At 43.4% G+C, this 22,817-nt stretch overlaps 1 protein-coding gene across 1 annotated transcript; it reads left to right on the top strand.

The window, feature by feature from the left end:
• Positions 1–10,846: 10,846 nt before the first annotated feature.
• LOC308150033 (uromodulin-like) lies at positions 10,847–16,379 on the top strand (the record flags this gene model as incomplete). The annotated part of the gene is given in 11 exon segments (XM_080522903.1): positions 10,847–10,864; positions 10,999–11,404; positions 12,775–12,893; positions 12,895–12,937; positions 13,053–13,127; positions 13,659–13,846; positions 14,173–14,324; positions 14,476–14,721; positions 15,688–15,847; positions 16,138–16,213; positions 16,360–16,379. Coding segments are annotated over 11 exon segments (1,503 nt in total).
• Positions 16,380–22,817: the final 6,438 nt, after the last annotated feature.

Below are 22,817 nucleotides of genomic sequence, written 5' to 3'. Positions count from 1 at the left end.
TAAATCCCTCTTCTTTTCTCAGTCCAGTCCTGTTCTACCAGTGAAGTAGTCAGTAAAAGCACAAGGTACAGTAAAAGCATTTTGCCAAAGGCCTACAGTTTGTAGTAATTTAAAATGTTCAGTGTTCTGTAAAAGGTGAAGTAAATCCATAGTATTTGCCACCACATACACACCAGTACTCTCACTGTAAAATCATTCATGCCTGCAGGATGAGAAGTCCCAAACCTTCACCTGCCATTCCTGGACCTCAATAGTAAGTATGATTACTGATCCTCTGATTGGGCAGTAGAGATGATATTGATATCATTCAATTTCCTTCATAACAGTCTATGAATGTCCTCTCATATCACCCGTTATTAGATTCGTCAATATATCTGACATCATCATAAATTGTAGTTGGTGTATTGGATATGTGCATATTTACTACTGTCAGTCCTGATCTGTCATTGCTTTCATATGACACCTTACACTGATGCCCAACAACACAATTGTGCAATGAACTGCTGTGTTCTTTGGCTTTTTGAGAGAAACACAAATACATTGATTGGTTTTGTTATTAAATTTGTCTATGAATTTCAAAAGAAGTATTGCTAAGTATGGTATATCTAAAGATGTTTTTTTTATGTGTCTGTGCACAGATGTTGAAGAACAAGTTCATATTTTGGCAACCAAAGGAATTTTGTGGAATCCAGCAAATATATGTCCCAAGAGAGATGCTCTGGTTACCTGATATAGTCATCCTAGAGGAGTAAGTAACACTCTCAGTACAAAATGATAAAGTTAGCATTTGGACAAAACCATAGAAAATTAGAGGGTCTCTACGTAGTAGTACGCAGTACACAGTACAAAAGTTCTAGTTAGCACCGGAAAATGGTACTTCAATTGTCCCTTTATTGGCCCCCTTTGAAGAACCCTTTGGATTCCATGTTAAACCCTTTCCACAGAAGGTTCTAAATGGAACCCAAAAAGGTTCTTCAAAGGGTACCCTCCAAAGGGTACAACAGGGACAAATTAAGAACCCTTTTTATCAAGGAGAGTAGGTCTAATACTCAGATATTGATACATGTTTTTCTATATCTTCAGCGTTTCAGATAGAGGCAGTATTACATTGAGCCCATATGTCCAAGTGTATAATTCTGGCCTGGTATACTGGTTGCAAGCCCAACGATTGACAGTCGTCTGCCAGATGGACCTTTATTCTTTCCCATTTGACACCCAGAGCTGCAACAGTCAACCCTGCACACAGGTACTCCACACATGCGTGCACACACACACACACACACACACACACACACACTAAGGGTACAAAAAGCAACGCTGTCTCCATATTGAGAGGCTACCGATAATAGCAGATATGGAGCAATACCTTGCTAACTGTTTAGCCTTTCTCTTGGAGATGTGGGCCATCTGAAGGCCCCTAACCACCAGCTTGTGAACATGACCCAGGCTGCTAAAAATGAAAACTAAAAGATGACATTTGTAGCCTAGTTGTGAGATGTTCAGCTTGTGCTGCTGATATTTCAGCAACTTGGTTAAAAAGGCTTCCTCCAGGCTGTGGTCGAAGGTACAGCCAACCTCTAGAATTAACACCTCTCTACTACTCTCATTAACCACTACAACATCAGGGGTGTTGGCTGAGATGTTATTGAACACTGAATCATTATCACACAGGCCAAACATGCTGGGCTTAACAGTACAGTGCTTGTACAGTGATGCAGAGGACCCAAAAGTAGAGCCGATATCTTTCGATATCAAGTCCACAATTCTGTCGTGCCTACATATATGTAAAGCCCTTTGTAAGCATGGCAACCATTTAGGATTTGCGACATGGTTTCGGTGATCTGCACATGGCCATGGTGTATACAGTGAGGGCTATGACTGTCAGGAAGCCAGATGGAAAGATTCAGCTTAGTTGGTAAAACCTGCAGTCTAGCTTTTAGAGTGAAGATGATAATACTCTCATAGAGAGCTACACTCTTAAACACTGCATGTGAGACGGAGTGGTCAGCAGCAGGGAGACAGGCAAGCTTCCCTTGTAATTTCAGCTCAGTCCAGTGTTGACGTTGACATTGCTGCTGTGCCGACATGAGATGACCACGGGCGTTGGTAGGTGGGAGTTCATGCTCTGTTCCACAGATGTTGATGGTTGCCCTCACAGATACGTTAGGGTCAGAGATGATCTCATCAGAGACATACACAGTCTCTGAGTTTGGCCCAACCCACTCCAGGGCCACGTTGGACCAGCTGCATAGGTCATTCAAGTCCGGCCAGTCAGACCACACCCCGAATCCTGGGGAGCGACTGTCCAGCTTCCCACTGGGTTTCTCCTGTAGCCCAGGAAGCTTGGGTCCGACCCCCGCGCCAGGGGGACCTTGCGCCTCTGCAGGTCCAGGAACAGAGAGGCTCTGGCCTGCTCTCTGACGTGCTGGTCGTCACTGTTCAGGATGTTGAGAAGATGGCTGAGCCTTGTGGCAATGTAAGTCCATTCAAAGTTGGGAACACCCAGCGCACCCTCCTGCTTGGTGTGAAATAAGATATCCTGTGTGGTACGGGTGTTTAGTTCAGTCCATTGTCTCACCATGCGTACAGTCTTATTATTCATTTCACAAAGAAACTTGCGAGGAATATGTACATTAGGGAACAAGTGCTGAACCTTAACCAGTGCCATCTGTCTGACTGCTTCTAGTTTCATGATGAGTGGCAGGGCCGATGCATTAATTAAATGTAAACTGGTGGAATAATCAGAGATAATTTCATCGACTTGCTGTTTCCATTCACCTGCCACATTAAATGATGTCCCAGATAAGTATATGTCTCATGATGTGAATAGACTCTCAGTGGCTTGTTATTAACTGTAAACATGGGAATGGTGTCTGGTGTAGCCTGATACCAGCGGTTTCCCCCTCTCCACCTGCACATTTTGGAATCTTTGATCTCTAATCCAGACCACTCCAAAAAGGAGTCAGTTCTGGAGAGCATGGTGTTAATGACATCCTCCTGCCTGGAGGCTATTACTACGTCGTCTGCATACCCCTGGATGTGGTTAGGGGAAATTATATTTAGGGGAGCACAACTACAAAGTCACTTAACCACTGGTTGATAGCGAGTACAAAGTTTACTGCACTCCGTGGACAGCCTGTCTTTATACCAACTTGGAGTGGGATTGAGTTTGTGAGCTGTTTGCCACAAATCACTTGCATGTAAGAACCAGAGTATACATCTCTAACAATGTCAATAAAAACCTGGGGTAGATGTATTTCCTTGAGGGCTTTCCCCATGACATTATGTGCTAGAGTTCCAAATGCATCATGAAAATCCAGAAAAACTAAAAATCATCAATACCTGTTCATTCATGCCTTGCCTGTTAATGTAGGCCTTTTGCTTAGGAGAAAGGATGTTTTCATTTACTAGCCAAGGCAAAACACGGGCAAGAATGCATTTCATAAACACTTTGTAGACACACACACACACACAAACACACACACAATTCTGTCTTCATGCTTTACACTAGCAGGGTTTTTGTATCCTCTTTGAAGTACATCTTGGTAAAATAGAATAGAATGTGATATAGATCTTCTATCATCTTTTCAGCGGCAGCATTGAAGTTGAATTATTTCTACACTCCTGATACCATGAGCCATTTCTCTAAGAAGAACATGATTAGCAAGGGGGAATGGAATTTCCTGGGCATGAATGCGACCATTAACATTAAGAACTACACTTTGTACACTATGGACCAAATGGTATATGAGGTAAATCTACATGCAAATTAGATCATGCATATATATTGTGATATCATAATTATAAGGAACTTCTTTTTAATGTATTGGTATTTCACAGCATTTCTCCACTTTCCTCAAAACCATCCAGATCACCATTGAGAGGAGACCACTATTATACATGATGAACCTCCTGATACCACTCTGCTTTTTCATTGTCCTGGACTTGGCCTCCTACTTCATCAGTGAGGCCAGGGGTGAAAAACTTGGTTTTAAAGTGACCCTCCTCCTGTCCATCTCCGTCTTACTGCTGATTCTGAATGACATTCTGCCCTCCACGGCAGACCGCCTCCCTGTGATAGGTGAGTGGTTACAAACAGGTTTGACATGTATCAACATTACCATTAAGAGGTGATAACCACTAATAAGCTGCCAAATCAAAAGGTCTATCATATCAAAACATAATCTAGGGATATAGGAATTTAAAAATCACATCTAGAATTTGCCCACCCAGATGGTAATGAAATGTTCAATTTTGGGGTTTGGCCCAAGGACTATGGGTGATGACCCCGGAACATACCTGTCAACCCTCCCGTTTTTCCCGGGATTCTCCCGTATTTTACCTTTATTTCCCGCTGTGCTCCCGTTTAAATATTTTCCCAAAAATCTCCCGTATTTTTAACCTATAATATAATATAATTTAACACTTAATTGTTGGACGTTGTCACATGCGCACAATCGTTATATCCATGTCGGAGTTTACTTGTTTCCTCTCGTTTCTTGGGCTGCGTTCGTAACTTTGCTCTGAGAGCACCGGAACGCACACTAGGTGCAACGTCATAAAGGGACCACGTAATTTGATTGGATAAGAGGCATTCCATGAGTGGTGATCAGATTTCCAGAGCGTGTTTACGAACGCAGCCTCGGTTATCTCCGTTTTGAAATTATCGCTGGTAGCATTGCGCCGCTCTTTTCCCATTGACATCATGGTGTCAAGTAATGTATAAATAAATGTGCTGAATTGATATGCCCTTTTGTGTTTTCATGTATATATGCAGGGATGTTGAAAGTATTTTACTTTCAAGCAGGTATCTGATTCTGATCACCTATAGTCACTTACTTAATCATAGGAACTAGTTAACCCAATTCTTGTTGCACTGAAGCAGGTGGTTGATTGACTGTGTCCCCTTGTCTAAGGCCCTGTCCACACCTATACGTTTTTTTGATAAACGTGGATTTTTATATTCGTTTTGGGGGGTTCGTCCAGACGCAAACAAGTTTTTGCCCTCTGAAAACGAAGATGTTTAAAAACGCCTGCCAGAGTGAAGATGTTTAAAAATGCTGTATATTCGCCGTATATTTTTGACGTGTGGACGAGATAGACGGAGCTTTTTGTATTCGTCACTTCATCATGCCCGTAGATTTCTATGATCATGCGCACTGCAGCTGTTTGCTGTTCCCTCCAACGTCATATCCTAGCACCAGTAACTACTATGTTTACAACAGGCAACGGTGGTCGAGGCTACACAAGCGAGGAAAATTGATGTGAACAACGGGGAGATATCCTCGCTGACCCCCCTCGTAACAGCTATGGTTGTGATGCAGTGGCGGACTGGCCATCGGGCAAGCCTGGCAAATGCCAGGAGGGCCGCGAGACTCTGGGCCGCTCAGAATGTATTATATAAAAAATAAATGAATAACATATTTGTAATTTTGTCTCTGGTGATTTTCATTGAAAATAACTTATTTCAGCAGACCGAGGCCCAAAACATTTTATATCGGCCCGGGCCATCCGTGAATTTTCGCATGATCAACTCGTTGCTACGCAAAGCTAGATAACTCGAGTAGAAGAAGAAGAATAGAATATAAGAACGAAATCTGTTTGCGAAGCAAGCAGGTGCCAGCAACACTCCTCAACTAGCACTAGGACTAACATTGAACTTGTGGTAGAGAGAGACGACGAGGGAGAGAATGATTGACAGGGTTGTAGAGAAAAACAAACTACTTCTTTTTCTGCTTTGGTGAAGCTAAATGTAATATGCACTGTGGCTGGTGTATTGTTTAGGCTCATAGGCCTACATGTGATGGTTCATGTAACTGTAGCTTTTTTTTGCTAACGTTGTTGTATTCCGTGTCAGAGCAGCTTCATTTAGCTACACCGAGTCTATATTAACGTAAGCTATTAGGCTTAACTGGACCTCAAGGTCCTTTTGGCTAAGATAGATGCCACAGTTCAGGTTAAGTCAGTCACTGTGGATTGTTGTCGGCACTCTGAATTCATCAGCGATTGTAGTGTGTGTCAGTTGCGTGTGTTATGTGTTCCAAATGTCTACATTGGATTCTAGTCAGTCTGGTTATCTCAAGCTTGTTAACAATCCGTATTGCGTGTTGGGTTTGGAAATAGGGCTGTTGTGTCGCAAATGCCAGGGCTGTTTTTTGACCCAGTCCGCCCCTGTTGTGATGTCATGGAAAATGTATTCTCTACCATTCAAATGGAAAGGTATATAATGTCAGAGAAACTCAGAGTTTGTTAGTTCACTTCACCAGATCACACAGGTACGTTTGTTACCATGTAACATGTCTATTGATACTAATGATTGTTGTATTATTGTCAATGTTAACTACTGCTTCTATGGCATGCTGACCACACATAGTACGTACACAATAAAGACATTTTTTGAAGGTTTATGGAAAGGAAACTAAATTGCCATACATTGAATATTTTGTGTGTTTTATTGACAGGTTTCACACATAGTTCATCACAGTCTACTGGCACAGAAATATGGGGCACATGTTGATGACATCAGGGATCCTACTGCTAATGCTTTTACCTGCCATCTCAGCAGATAGCTCAGGTGAGGTTGGATGGCAAGCATGCACTACATAGGTTGATCTCTGTTAAAGGGACAATCTGGGATTTTTTCTGCTGTTAAATAGTCATTAAAATTCATCATACTGGAAGAACATTATTTATACTGCCTAATGATCTGAGCACAACTGTCTTACCTTATTGTAACCCAAAGTATTACGTTGTTTAACCTCATTGTTTGTAAACATTGTCTTTGTAAACTAACAATGTGTAACTTTTAAATGTTAATTGTAATATCATGGAATATTGGTCCTTACGTCCAGTGCTCTGTCTATACATTAGAGAGTGACCATGTTTTGATAACGTTATACCAAAACAAATGGTATTGCACCTTTAAACCTTAATTTGTAGGGCTGTTCCCGACTAAAACAAATCTTGGTCGATTGACATGCGTCAGTTTTTTTTATTATTATTAATTGATCAGTCAAAATGTGTAATCTTGCAGTTGTAAGCAAAATAAAAGTAAAAGTAAATTGGAACATGGTTGTTATGTCAGCCCTATTTGGGGCTGTTAATGGAGACACGTTTTTCATGCCTGACACAGAAGAGCTAATGCCTTGTCTAATGGTTTCTAATTTGTTGTTAAAAAAGGATGCAAACTCATTGCATTTACTAGTCGAGTGAAATTCCTGGGCAGTGGGTGTTGGGGGATTTGTTAGTCTGTCATTATTGATATTATTGTTTATGATCTTAGAGAAAAATGATTGTCTGCTGCTTCTTATTTCTAAGTTATAGTTTTTAAGATTGTGTTTATAGATATCATAGTGGAACTGAAGGTTTGTTTTTCTCCATCTACGACATTCTCTTTTTTGGGTCTTTTACGGATGGGGCAGTTCTCCAGGGGGCCGTTCCACTAAAGTGGATTAGTATATCGGCGATTGAAATAAATCAGGCGATCAGGCAACTCGAGATTGGAATTCAAGCCTCAGGTGATTCCTCGAACGAGGATCAGGCTTGTGTCATCAGTGTTCACAGAACACCGGCTTACAAATCCTCGATATGGGCGCGTGCACGCAGACATAAAGAGCCCCGAAGAGTCGATCTGTCGAAATGAAGATACTCCACTCTGCAGGGGTCCTACATTTGCGCAGCATTCCGAATTATTGATCTTTATGAAGACGGAAAAATAAGATGTAAAATAGTGCAATACTGCCGCAATTAACAAGGCGAGGGAAATGGTTTGGCAAGAAATTGCTGACCGATTAAAAGGTCATACTAGCCCCAGTTATTGTTATATGTTCATATTTTAATAAATTAATATTTACTACTGTGGTGATATCAGCAGCAGGCTACAAGCCGTCATATCGTCACAATGGCCTAGTGGTATCGACCGCTGCCATAGTATTTAATCGTCATTTTAAATCGATGGTTCAAATCCCTCTTCAGACGCACTTTTTACTGCATTTCGTTGTCTGAATCTAATCTAAAATCTCATCTAAAAAAGTATGTAGGCTATAAAATTATGGTGCAGGCTAATTTACAAGAACTGACACGATTACAATGGTGTTTGAAGCCTTTGCATGAAGGTTTCGGTTAAATGTAAAAAAAAAAAAAAAAAAAAAAATCAAGTCGCGAACTCTCAACCTTCGGAACTCTAGCTGGTTGCCTTAACCACTGCGCCAGCCTGACCACTGTGACAAAAGCAATGCAAGTTAATAAAGATACCTATTTATTTTATTTTATTTTTTACACTTTTTAATTTATTTATCTATCGATCTATCTATCACACTTTCAAAATATCAAGTTATCTATCACACAATCAAACTATCTATCGATCGATCACACTTTCAAAATATCAAATTATCTATCTATCACACAGTCAAACTATCTATCAATCTATCTCGTGTGAAGTGGGAACTAATATTTCCTAAAAGACACTTGAGGAACTGTCGTTCGGGATGTAGTTTCCGCCTGTGAGCCTTTTTTGACGCACGCATTACCTTAGCCAGCCTGTAAGTCTGCTCGGGACCAGGCTAATTATATCTGACTCAGAAGGATAGGTTGCATAGCAACCAAGCAGCGAATTATTTGAGCCACATTGATGGAACCGACCGCAAGCTTATTTAAACCTGGATCAGAGTTAATCGCTTGGATCAGAGTTAATCTGGAATAGTGGAACGGCCCCCAGGGAGCTGCATTTGGACCTCATGGGTGCAATACCATCCATTGTTTTTGTGATTTTTAAGTTGAAATCGTGTAGAAGGTCATTTACTGAGGTTGAAATATAAGTTATGTGGGGGGCTTGAGAACAGTGCATTGGTGTTTTTATTTTTATGTCGTTTGGAAATAGTTTCAGACATAGTTTGAATAACAGGTTAAAATAGATACGTCAAAGAATATGCAAAACACAATATAACAGTTGTTTCTACTAACTAAACAGCCTGAGCCCTATTCATTTGGGAGGTTTGGGTTAAAGGGCCTTTCAACTTAAAATACAACCTGACATGATTTGTCCCCCAGACCGTTCTTAAGTACATATTTGGTTTACTTAGGTAAATACTATAGTTTGATTGGTCAGTATGGTTATAGTGCCCCATTTGTTCTGAAAATAATTGAAGTTTTGAAAATGCTATAATTCAATTCACAGTTCTCCAATGTCTCCAAGGTGTAATAGATCTTTATATTGCAATTTACCTTTTTAAATTATTATTAGAAACCAAGCCCTGAAATTCAGGGTGTAAAAGTATTGCAAGAAAGAGGTTTGTTCTCATGGCACATGTGCTGATTGCTTTTTGGTGGCAGATCAACTACCTTGTAGTTCATGGATGCAACAGAATTTTCTAAAACACAAAATCCTCATCATTGGCCCAAACTCCCTCACCTGTTCCACCCAGACATTCTCACTTAACATCGCTGGCTTCACTGTTCACCGTAACCCCCTCCAACCATGTCCGCAACCTTGGTATCATCCTTGACCCCACCCTCTCGTTCCTTCCCCATGCCAACCAGGTGACTAAATCTGCATTTTTCCACCTCAGGAACATTGCCCGCATCCGACCCTCCCTGTCCTTTTCCACTGCTGAAACACTCATCCACGCCCTCATAACTTCCCGACTCGACTACTGCAACAGCATCCTCTACGGTTTACCTAATAACATCCTAAACAAACTCCATTACGTCCAGAACTCTGCTGCCCGTCTGCTCACCTCCACTCGTCGAGAGAGAGAGAGAGAGAGAGAGAGAGGAGCTGCGTGGTCAAGAGGAGAGAGAAGAGAACCCCCCTTGGGCCCACTCCTTTATTTATAAACAATAGTATGCAAATACAGTTGTAAACAATGGCCTATCACCTTCACTGTATAGATGCTTGAGGTGTGAAAAGTAAGAGACCCCAATATGATGTCACCTGGCCTAAAGTCAGGGGGCAGGTCACAGATCACAGGAGCCATTTTATAACAGTCACTTCAGGTTCCATTTTGTAAATGGCCACAGAACAAAGGGTAATAAAATATCTTGCCCTAGCCCTACAGTCAGGAGACATTCCTTCATAACATACATACAGTCCATGTCTGTGTTTTAAGTAAAATATACTACAAAACCACGCCCAGGGCTAGGATTAAGGTTAGGGTTAGGGTTAGGAAAATGTATTCTAGCTATGGTTAGGGTTAGGGTTAGGACCGAGAGCTGCGGAGTCCATAGCAACGCAGCGGGCAACGCGCACGTCATGCGGAAGTGGGCGTGGTTTCGTCTAAACTCCATTGCGATTCGGGTAGTCGCCTCCGGACCTGGGGTGATGGGGCCTTTTCAGCCTCAGCTCCGTCCCTCTGGAACGCCCTCCCCAACCACATCAGATAGGCCAACACCCTGCCAACATTTAAACTGGCCCTCAAAACCCACCTCTTCAAGCTTGCCTTCACCAGTTAACCCTCTCCCCTTCCCAGGTGTCTCCAGCACTATACCTTAATTAGGCCCCTATACTTTCTTTTATTTCTTTTATTTAATTTTGTATTACTAGGCCTACTCGATCTTTTCATTTTGTGAAAAGCGCTATGTAAGTCTAATGTATTATTATTATTATTATTATTATTATTATTATTATTATTATTATTGTGGTCAGGAACCTTATTTGAGAAACACTGATCTGGTTGCAATGCAGTTGTTTTCATTCAAGAATAATTGACGTTAGTTGTTGGCTCCACAGGTATTGTTGTTACCAGTTGTGAGGCTTGTCACCTCCATGCCACCTGTCTTGCCTCTCCTCTGGACAATGAGGTAGAAAGTGTACCTTCCTCACCCCCATCGGTCACCTGCACCTGTAAAGATGGTTTCTCTGGCGATGGTCTGTCATGCTACAACCGGTCAGCCTGCGAACGCGGTTCCTGCTGTCGCCAAGGTTACCGCTGGTCCTCTGCGGGGGGCTGCGTGGATGTTGACGAGTGTTCCCTCCCCGATCAGCCCTGTGCCCCCCCTCAGGTCTGCGACAACACGCCTGGATCCTTCAACTGCCTGGTACCCCAAAAGGGCAGAACCCGGCGCTCCAACAGCCAAAACTCTGACTCCCGTTTTGTACGGTTCGGCTGTGTGAACAACACTCAGTGTCCTGCTGGCCAAGACTGCCTCAGTGTCAGCGGCACCCTGCGTTGCGTCGACCCCTGCCAACACTACACCGCGCTGGATGACGCCTGGCGCGCCACTGAATTTAAAGTAGACCTTAGAACAAGCAATTATAAATGCGACCGTCCCGGTAATTGGCAGGGTTGGTATCGCCTCTTCATCGGCGACGCCAGCGTGCAAATGCCAGAGAGATGCATTGACCCTTATATGTGCGGCACGGCCGCTCCTCTGTGGTTGAGAACACCCCATCCAGTGCCTTCGGATGGCAGGGCCGCTTTAAGGGGGGGCTAGCTGGGGCGGTGGCACAGGGCCTCGCGCTTTGGAGGGCCTCGCGTGAGGCAGGGTAAAAAATAAAAAAAAAGTTTTTTTTTTTTTTTTTGGGTACCCTGGCTGGCGAGGCCCTCCAAAGCAAGGGCAAGGGACCATATTATTATTTTTGCCTTTAATACATTTCTTAATGTTCACAGATGTGATAATCATAGTCAATCATACATCTAAAATCTAGCATACCTGTAGGACAGGGAGATTCTTAGCAACAGAAAAAAGTAATTTCCCCCTATGACACCTTACGTGAAACGTGAAAAGAATTTTTGGGCGCGCGTTGACACTTGTTGTGCATAGTGACTGCTTAGTGCAACGGACAAAATGCAGAGGGAACGAGACCGAGGAAGAAAATGTTAATCGGGTGCTGAAAAAAGAAATACAAATAAAAGAAAGGAAGGCTTCAGGGCCTCGCTTAGAGGTTCGTTCGAAACATTTCTAAAAACAAGTGAGGCTCCCGTTAGCACCGAAGAAGCTAACGTTACTGCTAGCACTAGCAATGCTAGTAGTAGCACGGCACAGCCCCCCCTGAGAGGCAAAGATGATGTCTCTGAGGTGGAGGAGGACAACTGCTACACCGGCAGCAGTGGGGCTGCCCAGCCCCAGGTGATGATGGTCAGGAGTGGCGAAGTAGAGGATACGGAGGCGGAAGATGGAGCTACTCAGAGCAGCAGCAGGGCTGAGAGTGATGGAACGCAAGACGAGCCTACAGTGTCAGATATGTCATGTATGATGATCCTGGTAAATTGGCCGGTACATAATATGGACTCTACAGTTACAGAAGTGATCATTAGAAGAGGTCCCCCAAAGATGAAACCTGGATTTAGTTATCCTAAAAATAATGAGAACAGGAACTTTAGTGAAACTTTATTTCTCCGAAAACTACCAAATGGGGAAAACATAGAAAGAAAGTGGCTTGTGTACTCTCAAAAACGGGACATGTCTTTTTGCTTTTGCTGTAAGCTTTTCAACATAAAGGATAGGCCTACATGGTGGTGAGTAACATCTCTATTCATGTCAATAATGGCTTGTGCGTATTTAATGTTGGGTATGATGACTGCTTTATCCTAAATCCTAATCCTTTACGAGTATAAAAGGTTTGAAATGAAACAAACATGGTTGTAAACTATCTAAATAAGTAGATATGCTATTGTCTATCAGCACAGCATGTGAGCGCATTTCTTGCAATATATCGGTGCGTGCGTGTCGCGCGGTTATAAGTAAGTAAGTTTTTTTTTTTTATAACAGTAGCCTACATCATTATAAAAGGCCTCGCAAATCTGACTTCGCACAGGGCCTCGCATATCTCCCAAGCGGCCCTGTCGGATGGGATAGTGAGTCGGCAAGTTTGCGGGAGCTGGACTAGTGGATGCTGTGAGTTCGAATCTAATCCTATCCACGTCAAAGCCTGCCCAGGAAACCACTTTGTCTACAAAGTTTGTAAGCCCGACCATATGTTATTCGGCGTACTGTGCAGGTAAGGCGTATGTCTCAATGTTTTATTATTACACTGTTAGGCAAAATAATAATGTTAATAATTAATGTTAATTAATGCAATTCTCTCCTTTAATGCCTTGCTTGTGCTCCGTTAGCTGTGTGTGGCACATGCAGAGTTGGTGAGACCTGTGTGAGCGAGGATAAGCTCAATTGGAGGTGTGAAAAGCAGGGTGAGAACTCTAAAAACACCTTTGTTTGAAGTTGATAATTTATGCAGAATAATAATCGAAATGCCTATTTCATTTAATTATGATGAATTTATATTCGTATTTGGATTATTAGCTGGTGCCCAGGTCAGACTGGCCAATGGCAATAACTACTGCTCTGGGAGAGTAGAAGTCTTTCACATCAGCAGTATATTCATCTCTCAGGCACTAGTTTCCCAGTGTCAAATGTAGCTTTTGAAATGGGAGGTGTAAACATTTGTTTAGGAGCAGTATTTGCTATTTGTAGGTATGTGATGAGGATGGGGGTGGGGTCATGCTTTACCAATATTGATGAACATCCAAAACAGAGAGAGATTTTGTGATTTGAAATATCAAAACTATAACTAACATCTTCATTTCCCCATAACCCTTTATTCCTTCTCATCCTCTCTCTCTCTCTCTCTCTCTCTCTCTCTCTCTCTCTCTCTCTCTCTCTCTCTCTCTCACACTCTCTCTCTCTCTCTCACTCTCCTTCAATCTTGTCATTCTTCCCAGACCCAGAGTTGGTGTGTGGGCGAAGCCTCCTACAGGTGGGTCTCAACAGGGCTCAGCTGGAGGACGGAGGTCTGAACGCCTCCTCTGGTCACCTGGCTGACCCCCGCTGCTCCACCCATGAAGAACGTAACGGCACCGTGTGGTACCAGGTGGATCGCAGGGAGGGCAGCTGTGGAAACACACCGGAGGTGCGAATAGAAAACACCCCTATCTGCAGAAACCCTCAGTAGAGGCACAAGACATTATAGAGTTATTTTGGGGTGTAGGCCTATTGGTGTAACTCATTTTGTGCCCAAAAAAATTATATATTTTGATGCTTCATTTTGTAGGCAATCAAAGTATTGTTGCTAGGTAAATACCCAATAATACACTTGGCATTCTAGGTGGTGAGTGTTCCAGATGTATTTGTCAGTTAGTGAATTAAAACAAACTGCCTTCAAAGGATGCTTTGATAACTTATTTATATGATCTTAAGATTATAATCATCTTTCTTTTCTCTTTTTCATCCCCCCAGATAAACGGTACCCACGTGATTTATTCCAACAGTTTATTTGTTTACCCCTTCCCTTCAAGAGATGTCTCCTTCTCTGAGCCAGTTAGCTTCCCTTTCTCCTGTGTGTTTCCACTCGATGCCAAGACCAGCCTGGCCATCCAAGCATCGCTACCGTGAGTTAACTCACTGTCACTTCATTGTTAAATCAGTGGGGGGGAAAATGCATTGCTGATAGAAATCTATAAAATGATTGTAGTTTAAAGACCATAATTACATGTATGAGTGGATATGACTAGAGCTTTTTCTTTGCTTGACCCCTGGCAGAAAGGGAGAGGTTGGAGTCATTGGTATTGGCGCCAGGGTTAGAACCTCCATGTCTCTGTACCGCAACGCAAACTACACACAACCTTTCCCAGTGGGCCCAGTCACCCTGCCAGTGGGCAGCACCCTGCATGTGGGCGTGTCTGCAGAGGATACGTTTGAGCAGTTTGTGGTGGTTCTGGAGGACTGCTACGCCACTCACTCCCCCAACCCTGATGACCTCATGCGGTACTCCTTGATTCAGAACAGGTCAGTGGCGTGGGTAATGTTACAGAATGGAATCCACAGAAAGGTTTATGGGTAATGAGATAAAGTAGAAAGGTTTTCGAATAAACCACCTTTGTGAAGTCACTTTAAAAGGAAAACATCTACATTTTGTCTCTGAAATAAATCTACAAATGTGTTTTACTGTATGAAGCAAATGTTGTAGTTAACAAGACTGTTTTACTTTAATCAATATAACCAGCTAGCTTGCTAGACACTTGACTGTCACTCAAAAATGTGTGTTAGCATCATTATAATTATAATGTAGCATTATAATATTAGCAGAACCATTTTGTTTATTATTCTCAATAGGGGAATTGGTTTTTACAGCAAATTCTAACACAAATACATACCAATATATACTGTACATACCAATACAATGTTTACAATACAAGTCTCTTACAGGTTAGTCTATGGCCAGATGTATTGGACTATGTGAATCTCTATGTGTTCTTGAGGATATTGGCCACAATAATGCTTAAATCATCATACAGTATCTCCATTGCTCCACTTTAAGAAATCATCTTAAATAAATCATCTGTTTCCATGTTTTAAATCTAGCTAGAAGATGTTTTCTGTTTGCCCCAACTTGTTAAATAGAGGGTGCTCTAGTCTACTATACTATCTGGCTAACCCATGTTCCACCCTAGTGGTAATTCTTTCCAACTGTAACCCCAAACCCCTCCCCAAGTCCAAATAGGGAGGTAGGTCAATGGTAGAAACACACAGAGCAAAGTCTGGGACTTTCTCTATGCACCTGGATTTTCACTCCAGTGGAAACACACCATTAAAGTGTTAATAAAATAAAAATGTTTAACAAAATTGGAAATTCAAGAATAATTGTATGAGAAAGGAATATTGACTTGGAATGAAAATGACAGTTTTTCAGACAGAAATAGATCCAGGTATATTAGAGTCTCTCACCTTGTTTCTCCATGCATCCCCTCCTAGGTGTCCTAGTGACGGTCGTCAGGTGAGGGTGGATGAGAGTGGTTCATCCCTCCAGGCACATTTCTCTGCTCTGCTGTTCCTGTTCCAGGGGAACTACCAGGACGTCTTCCTGCACTGCAGCCTGAGCCTGTGTGACCAGAGGAGCTCCTCCTGCTCTCCAGTGAGTCCTGCACTCCACCTCCTCAGTCTCTCTGACTCTCTCTGGTCTCTCTGACTCTCTCTGGTCTCTCTGACTCTCTCTGGTCTCTCTGGTCTCTCTGACTCTCTCTGGTCTCTCTGACTCTCTCTGGTCTCTCTGGTCTCTCTGACTCTCTCTGGTCTCTCTGACTCTCTCTGGTCTCTCCAACTCTGGCCTCATTGACTCATTCTGCTGTCTGACTAGTTTATCTGACTCTCTCTGGTCTCTGGTCTCTGGTCTCTGGTCTCTGACACCCTCTGGTCTCTCCTCAGAGCTGTCCTAGAAGACTATCCCGTTCCATCTCCACCTCTGTCCCCCAAGAGTCACTTACTATTGGACCGATCTCTTGTGAGTATACTTTTCATCCATGCTGTATAGTCGTGCGTATACTGTATATGAATCAGACTAGACATACCTATGGACACACACACACACACACACACACACACACTCACCTAATAGGTGACATCCTGTTTGTTCTGTTTGTCTTCTAGGGATCAAAGGACCAGTGTGACCAGACCCATTGAACATCAGAATCAGAATAAGAATTTCTTTTATTACATCCAATGTACGAGAGTAAAATTCTTAGGCTCAGGTTCTTTGACATTGACATTGCAGCAGAATACAAAAAGAATAAAGTAAAATAAGTAAGGTAATTCATTAAAAGTAACAGACCAGTCATACAGTAGAACAGTAGTGCAAAATTCTGTGCAGGTTACAATGAGATGAAATGCAATATCATACAGTATGCAATATAGTACAGATATAATACAGTACAGAAATTCTAGTAGTAGTCAGGTAGTTCAAGTAATCAGGTAGTCATAATATATATTATTGTTGCAGTGGGGATGGTTTGGGGTAGACAGTCTTTTGCTTTCTTCCAGTGCATTCCTGCTGATTGGGAGCCTGATTGCTTGAGGGAAATAGCTGTTCAACATTCTCTGGGTTAGGTACCGTTTCGGCGACGGCAGTAGTTTGAACAGATTTCTGATTTGGGTGGCTGGGGTCTTTGATAATCCTGAGGGCCTTTCTGACACACCGGTCGCTGTTGGTGTCCTGGATGGAGGGAAGCTCACAACCACTGATCTTCTCAGCTGTCCCAACTACCCTTTGCAGCGCTTGTTTAACATGCATTTGGTGTGTACACTAGCACATTGTTGCAACATTTGATTATGATGATGATGATGATAATGATAATAATAATAACCGTTATCTGTATAGCACTTTTCCTGTAAACGTTGATTGATGATTGTAATGATCAGTTCTGATATTGAAGTATAAAATCCAAGTGGGTGTGGAATAAAGTTGATGCTCAATGGAAAGTTGAATCACGACAATTTATTCAGATGGATCCGGGTTCATACAAAGGCGTGTGTGTGTGTGTGTGTGTGTGTGTGTGTGTGTGTGTGTGTGTGTGTTGCACACACATCAGTGGACACGAATAGAATGAGCAAAGACTAAAGCGGGGTACACACATAAGGATTTTCAAAATCTTAACCGATTTCTTATCTGAGACAGACCCCACACATGAAGATAAAAAATATTGGATTGAACAGCCTTGATCGTATTGTGTGTGGTGTGCGCCGATTTTCCCATTTCAGCACCCCACAGACATAAAGATTATCATTACAACAGACTCCAGACTCTCTCGAGTCTCGTTCCCCACGCCAGAAATCTCGCGTGAACCCATCCTTTTAATATTGCCTTTAAATTACAAAATAATTAAATTAAGATTATATAATGATTAAAGCACTTTGAGCCGCAACGTTTGCAGGAAAAGCGCTATACAAATAAAGTCATTATTATTATTATTATTATTATTATTATTATTATCTAACGTAGTACCCTGACTGACCTGTACGAGGCAACCATGTGCGACAGGGCAAATAAAGTGCCGAATAACGAAAAGAAGAAGTCAGCTTGCTTCTTGATTGGCTACATTCCATCCACGTCATAGTCGGACTCGCGAGCAGGGTTGCCAAATTCCACCAAAAAACCCCAGAGTCCATCTGGCAACCCTAGGATTTTTGGTCGTAAGTATTGAACACATTTGACATTTACGATTGTCGGCCACGACCATTTTCCGAGCAGATTGTCGGGAGAGATTGACTCTTAACACACCTCACACCACAGGATAATGTTATAGGAAAATCTTTAGAGCCATCAGATAATCGGGCGTTTTCTGTCTTTGGTCGGAAGGGGGAAAATCGGGCCAAAATCGGCCAGATAATCTTTATGTGTGTACCCGGCTTAAAGCCTGGTACACATAAAGATAATCTGGCCAAGGATAGCAAACGCCCGATTATCGGATGGCTCTAAAGATTATCCTACAAGATTATCCTGTGGTGTGAGGTGTGTTAGAGTCCATTTCTCCCGACAATCTGCTCGGAAAATGGTCGGGGCCGACGATCGTAAATATTAAACGTGATCAATATTTAAGATATTTACGGTCTCTCACAGATAAAAAATCTGTGAAAATCTTCATGTGTGTACCAGGCTTTAGGGAGAGTTACAATCACAATATAGATGGTTAACAAATAGAAAAACATGTTCATCAGTGTTCATAAAATCCTTTCGCTTGCAAAGGTCATGACCTCACCCCTGGAGATTTAGGCATGCTTGACACTACCTCTGGGAACCAAGCCAGTTAGGATAAACAGGATGTGTGTGTGTGTGAGTCTAGTGAGCGTAAAAAATGTGAGTCAATAAAATGTAATTCGCACTACTTTTGATCTTTTTTTTTCTTTTTATTGAAACAACTTAAAAAATAACTATAACTTTCGCCCCTCTCTAAAGGTGAGTCTTATGTAGTGTCCTCTACCCTCTACCCTAGTGAGTCTTATGTAGTGTCCTCTACTCTAGTGAGTCTTATGTAGTGTCCTCTACTCTAGTGAGTCTTATGTAGTGTCCTCTACTCTAGTGAGTCTTATGTAGTGTCCTCTACTCTAGTGAGTCTTATGTAGTGTCCTCTACTCTAGTGAGTCTTATGTAGTGTCCTCTACTCTAGTGAGTCTTATGTAGTGTCCTCTACCCTAGTGAGACTTATGTAGTGTCCTCTACCCTAGTGAGTCTTATGTAGTGTCCTCTATTCTAGTGAGTCTTATGTAGTGTCCTCTACCCTAGTGAGTCTTATGTAGTGTCCTCTACTCTAGTGAGTCTTATGTAGTGTCCTCTACCCTAGTGAGTCTTATGTAGTGTCATCTACCCTAGTGAGTCTTATGTAGTGTCCTCTACCCTAGTGAGTCTTATGTAGTGTCCTCTACTCTAGTGAGTCTTATGTAGTGTCCTCTACTCTAGTGAGTCTTATGTAGTGTCCTCTACTCTAGTGAGTCTTATGTAGTGTCCTCTACTCTAGTGAGTCTTATGTAGTGTCCTCTATCCTAGTGAGTCTTATGTAGTGTCCTCTACTCTAGTGAGTCTTATGTAGTGTCCTCTACTCTAGTGAGTCTTATGTAGTGTCCTCTACTCTAGTGAGTCTTATGTAGTGTCCTCTACCCTAGTGAGTCTTATGTAGTGTCCTCTATCCTAGTGAGTCTTATGTAGTGTCCTCTACTCTAGTGAGTCTTATGTAGTGTCCTCTCCTCTAGTGAGTCTTATGTAGTGTCCTCTACCCTCTACTCTAGTGAGTCTTATGTAGTGTCCTCTACTCTAGTGAGTCTTATGTAGTGTCCTCTACCCTCTACTCTAGTGAGTCTTATGTAGTGTCCTCTACTCTAGTGAGTCTTATGGAGCAGCTGCCTCTTGTAAAGTCGTGACTTGGTCCTCCGTCTGAATCGGCACAACTGGTCCCTGTAGTCCCTATGGAGCATAGGAACGTAGCCGCGTGGCTCACACAAGTCCTGGAACAACAACATGGCGCCGTTATAAACACACCACATAACAGACAAACTAAGGAGGTAGTTGCTAATCGCTAATACTTTACTACGATTCTTTGCTAAAGCGAATGCTAATCAAACTCATACGATATAATATCAATCAATTTATTGTCTCATTGGAGCACACAACACTTTGGAAAATACGTTTGCGATACGTAAAAATTAGCTGTGCCCCATTTTAACGAATAACACCATTTCTGGCCATTACAAATATAGACAATGTGTATTCTCAAATGATGGGTTGGGGTCACATTACATTTTCGTCAACTTGGCAGGTCAAAGGAAAATTCCCAAAACCTTTGTTGGATGGAATTGCATTTAAACATTACAAGAGTGAACTCTCAACTACTCTCTCAACTACTCTAACACTACCCATCAATCTATCTTATGGGGGATGTTCCAGAGAGTCCACGGGGAGGACATAGATGGTCTGCTAGACTGTGTCACAGACTATATCAAGTTCTGCGAGGAGAGCATCGTCCCCATTAAAAAGGTACGGTGCTTTCCTAACAACAAGCCGTGGATAAATGGGAACATCAAGAACCTTCTGAAAAGGAAGAGGAGGCTGTTTAAGGCAGGGGACACTGAGGGAGCCAGGGCCACTCAGAAGGAGGTGAAGAAGGAGCTGAGAGCAGCCAAAGAGGAATACAGGAGGAAATTGGAGGGCGGGCTAGTGGCCCACAGCTCCAAGGAGGTGTGGAAGGGTTTCAAGAAGATCACGGGCCACAAGCAGCCACATACTGTGGTGGAGGGGACCCGAGAGCAGGCGGATGACCTGAACTGCTTCTTTAACAGGTTTGACCAACCATCCCCCTGTCACCCCCCACAGCCCCCGACCCTCTCCTCCCCTCTCCAATGTACCGCACCCCTGGCAACAGTAGCCCCCACTCCCCCTGACCCCCTCACACCCCAGCAGCAATTACCTCCCCTTACCAACACCAGGAGCCAGGGAGCATGCTTCACACCTGGAGACACCTGTACTCACAGCTTTATAACATCTGAGCAGGTGAGAAGGCAGCTCTCCAGGGTGAATGTGAACAAGTCCAGAGGTCCAGACAACATCAACCCCAGGGTTCTGAAGGTGTGTGCTGGAGAGCTGGCGGACACATTCCAACATCTCTTCAGTCTATCTCTAAGACTGAGGAGGGTGCCACAGCTCTGGAAGACCTCTTGCATCGTCCCAGTGCCAAAGAAGGGACGGCCCAGCACCCCAAACGACTACAGACCTGTCGCCCTGACACCACAGGTCATGAAGATCCTGGAGAGGCTAGTGCTGCAACACCTTAAGCCCCAGGTGAAGGACTTCCTGGACCCCCGGCAGTTTGCATACCAGGAGAGCATGGGGGTGGAGGATGCCATCATTTACATGCTGCACAGGGCCTACACACACCTGGAGAGGCCACAGAGCATGGTGAGGACCATGTTCTTCGACTTCTCCAGTGCATTTAACACTATCAAGCCATCACTGCTGGCTGACAAACTAGCAGTGATGTGTGTGGAGGACTCCCTGACGGCTTGGATCCACAACTACCTCACAGACAGACGTCAGTATGTGAGACTGCAGGGCTGTCAGTCTGAGGTGGTGGTGTGCAACACCGGTGCCCCCCAGGGAACTGTTCTGTCACCCTTTCTCTTCACCCTCTATACCTCCGACTTCCAGTTTAGCTCCGACCAGTGCCACCTGCAGAAGTTTTCTGATGACTCCTCTATCGTCGGTTACATCACAGACGACAGGGATGAGGAGTACAGGGCCCTGGTGGAGAGCTTTGTGCAGTGGTGCGACACCAACTACCTTTTGCTTAACACCAGCAAAACAAAGGAGTTGGTGGTGGATTTTAGGAGGAAGAGAAGGACCCCAGCCCCCATCACCATCAAGGGGGTGGAAGTCGAGAGGGTGGACTCCTCCAGGTACCTGGGAGTACAAATTAATAACAAACTGGACTGGACTGACAACACCGAGGCTCTTCTCAGGAAAGGGCAGAGCAGACTGTTTTTCCTGAGAAGGCTGAGGTCTTTCGGTGTCTGCAACAAGCTGCTGCGAATGTTTTATCAGTCGGTGGTTGCCAGCGTTCTGTTCTTCGCCGTGGCCTGCTGGGGTGGAAACATCTGTGCCAGGGATGCTGCGAAGCTAAACAAACTGGTGAAGAAGGCCAGCTCTGTGGTGGGGACCGGGCTGGACAGCCTAGAGGTGGTGGCAGAACAGAGGATGGGGAAAAAACTGGCGGCCATGCTGGCCAATCCCTCCCACCCGATGTACTGCGAGCTGGCGGGGATGAGGAGCAAGTTCAGCCACAGATTTGTTCTCCCCCGTCAAAGTACAAAAAGATTTGGACAGTCCTTTGTTCCAGCTGCGCTCCGACTCTACAACCAGGCCCTGCAGGGTGGGGGAGACCTGGAGCTGGAACTTTGGAACTTTTTACTTATTGAGCCTGCACTGTTTTATGTATTTTATTGAATGTTTTCTGTCTGCCCTAACTGAGCTGTTTGACAACAAAATTTCCCCATTGGGGACAATAAAGGTTTTCAATCAATCAATCAATGTCGTCAGGTCTGCTATGTAGGTTTGTAATGTGATTGTGATATCTACCGATTATGAATCAACTTGGCCTGCAGGTTGCTACATACGATGCTAATACTATACTATAAAGCCTCCACTCTAATTGAATATACATTCTATCCTATACTATACTATACTATTCTATTCACTGCCTTAAAACATTGAATATAAAACAGCCCTGTAAGTCAGAGGCGTGGTCAAAAATAAAAGCCAAATACAGGGAAGCATATACGTGGTCGTATACCAGCTCAGTGGCCTTGTGGTTAGAGAGTCCGCCCTGAGATTGGGAGGTCGTGAGTTTGATCCCCGGCCGAGTCGTACCAAAGACCATAAAAATGGTACCCGATGCCTCCCTGCTTGGCACTCAGCATTAAGTGGTTGGATTGGGGGTAAGACCCTGCGACATACCAGCGTCATGTCCAGGGGGGTGTACTTGTACATCAAGCCGTCTCAGGCTACTTAAACAGGAGTTAGGCTCGAGAACCAACTTCTGCTTACTAGGTTTGAGGATACGATACTG

This window comes from Nansenia antarctica (genome assembly GCF_963989245.1).
Source record: "Nansenia antarctica genome assembly, chromosome: 2".
In the NCBI taxonomy this organism is placed as follows: Eukaryota; Metazoa; Chordata; class Actinopteri; order Argentiniformes; family Microstomatidae; genus Nansenia; species Nansenia antarctica.
This window is presented reverse-complemented; position numbering and strand designations above follow the sequence as displayed.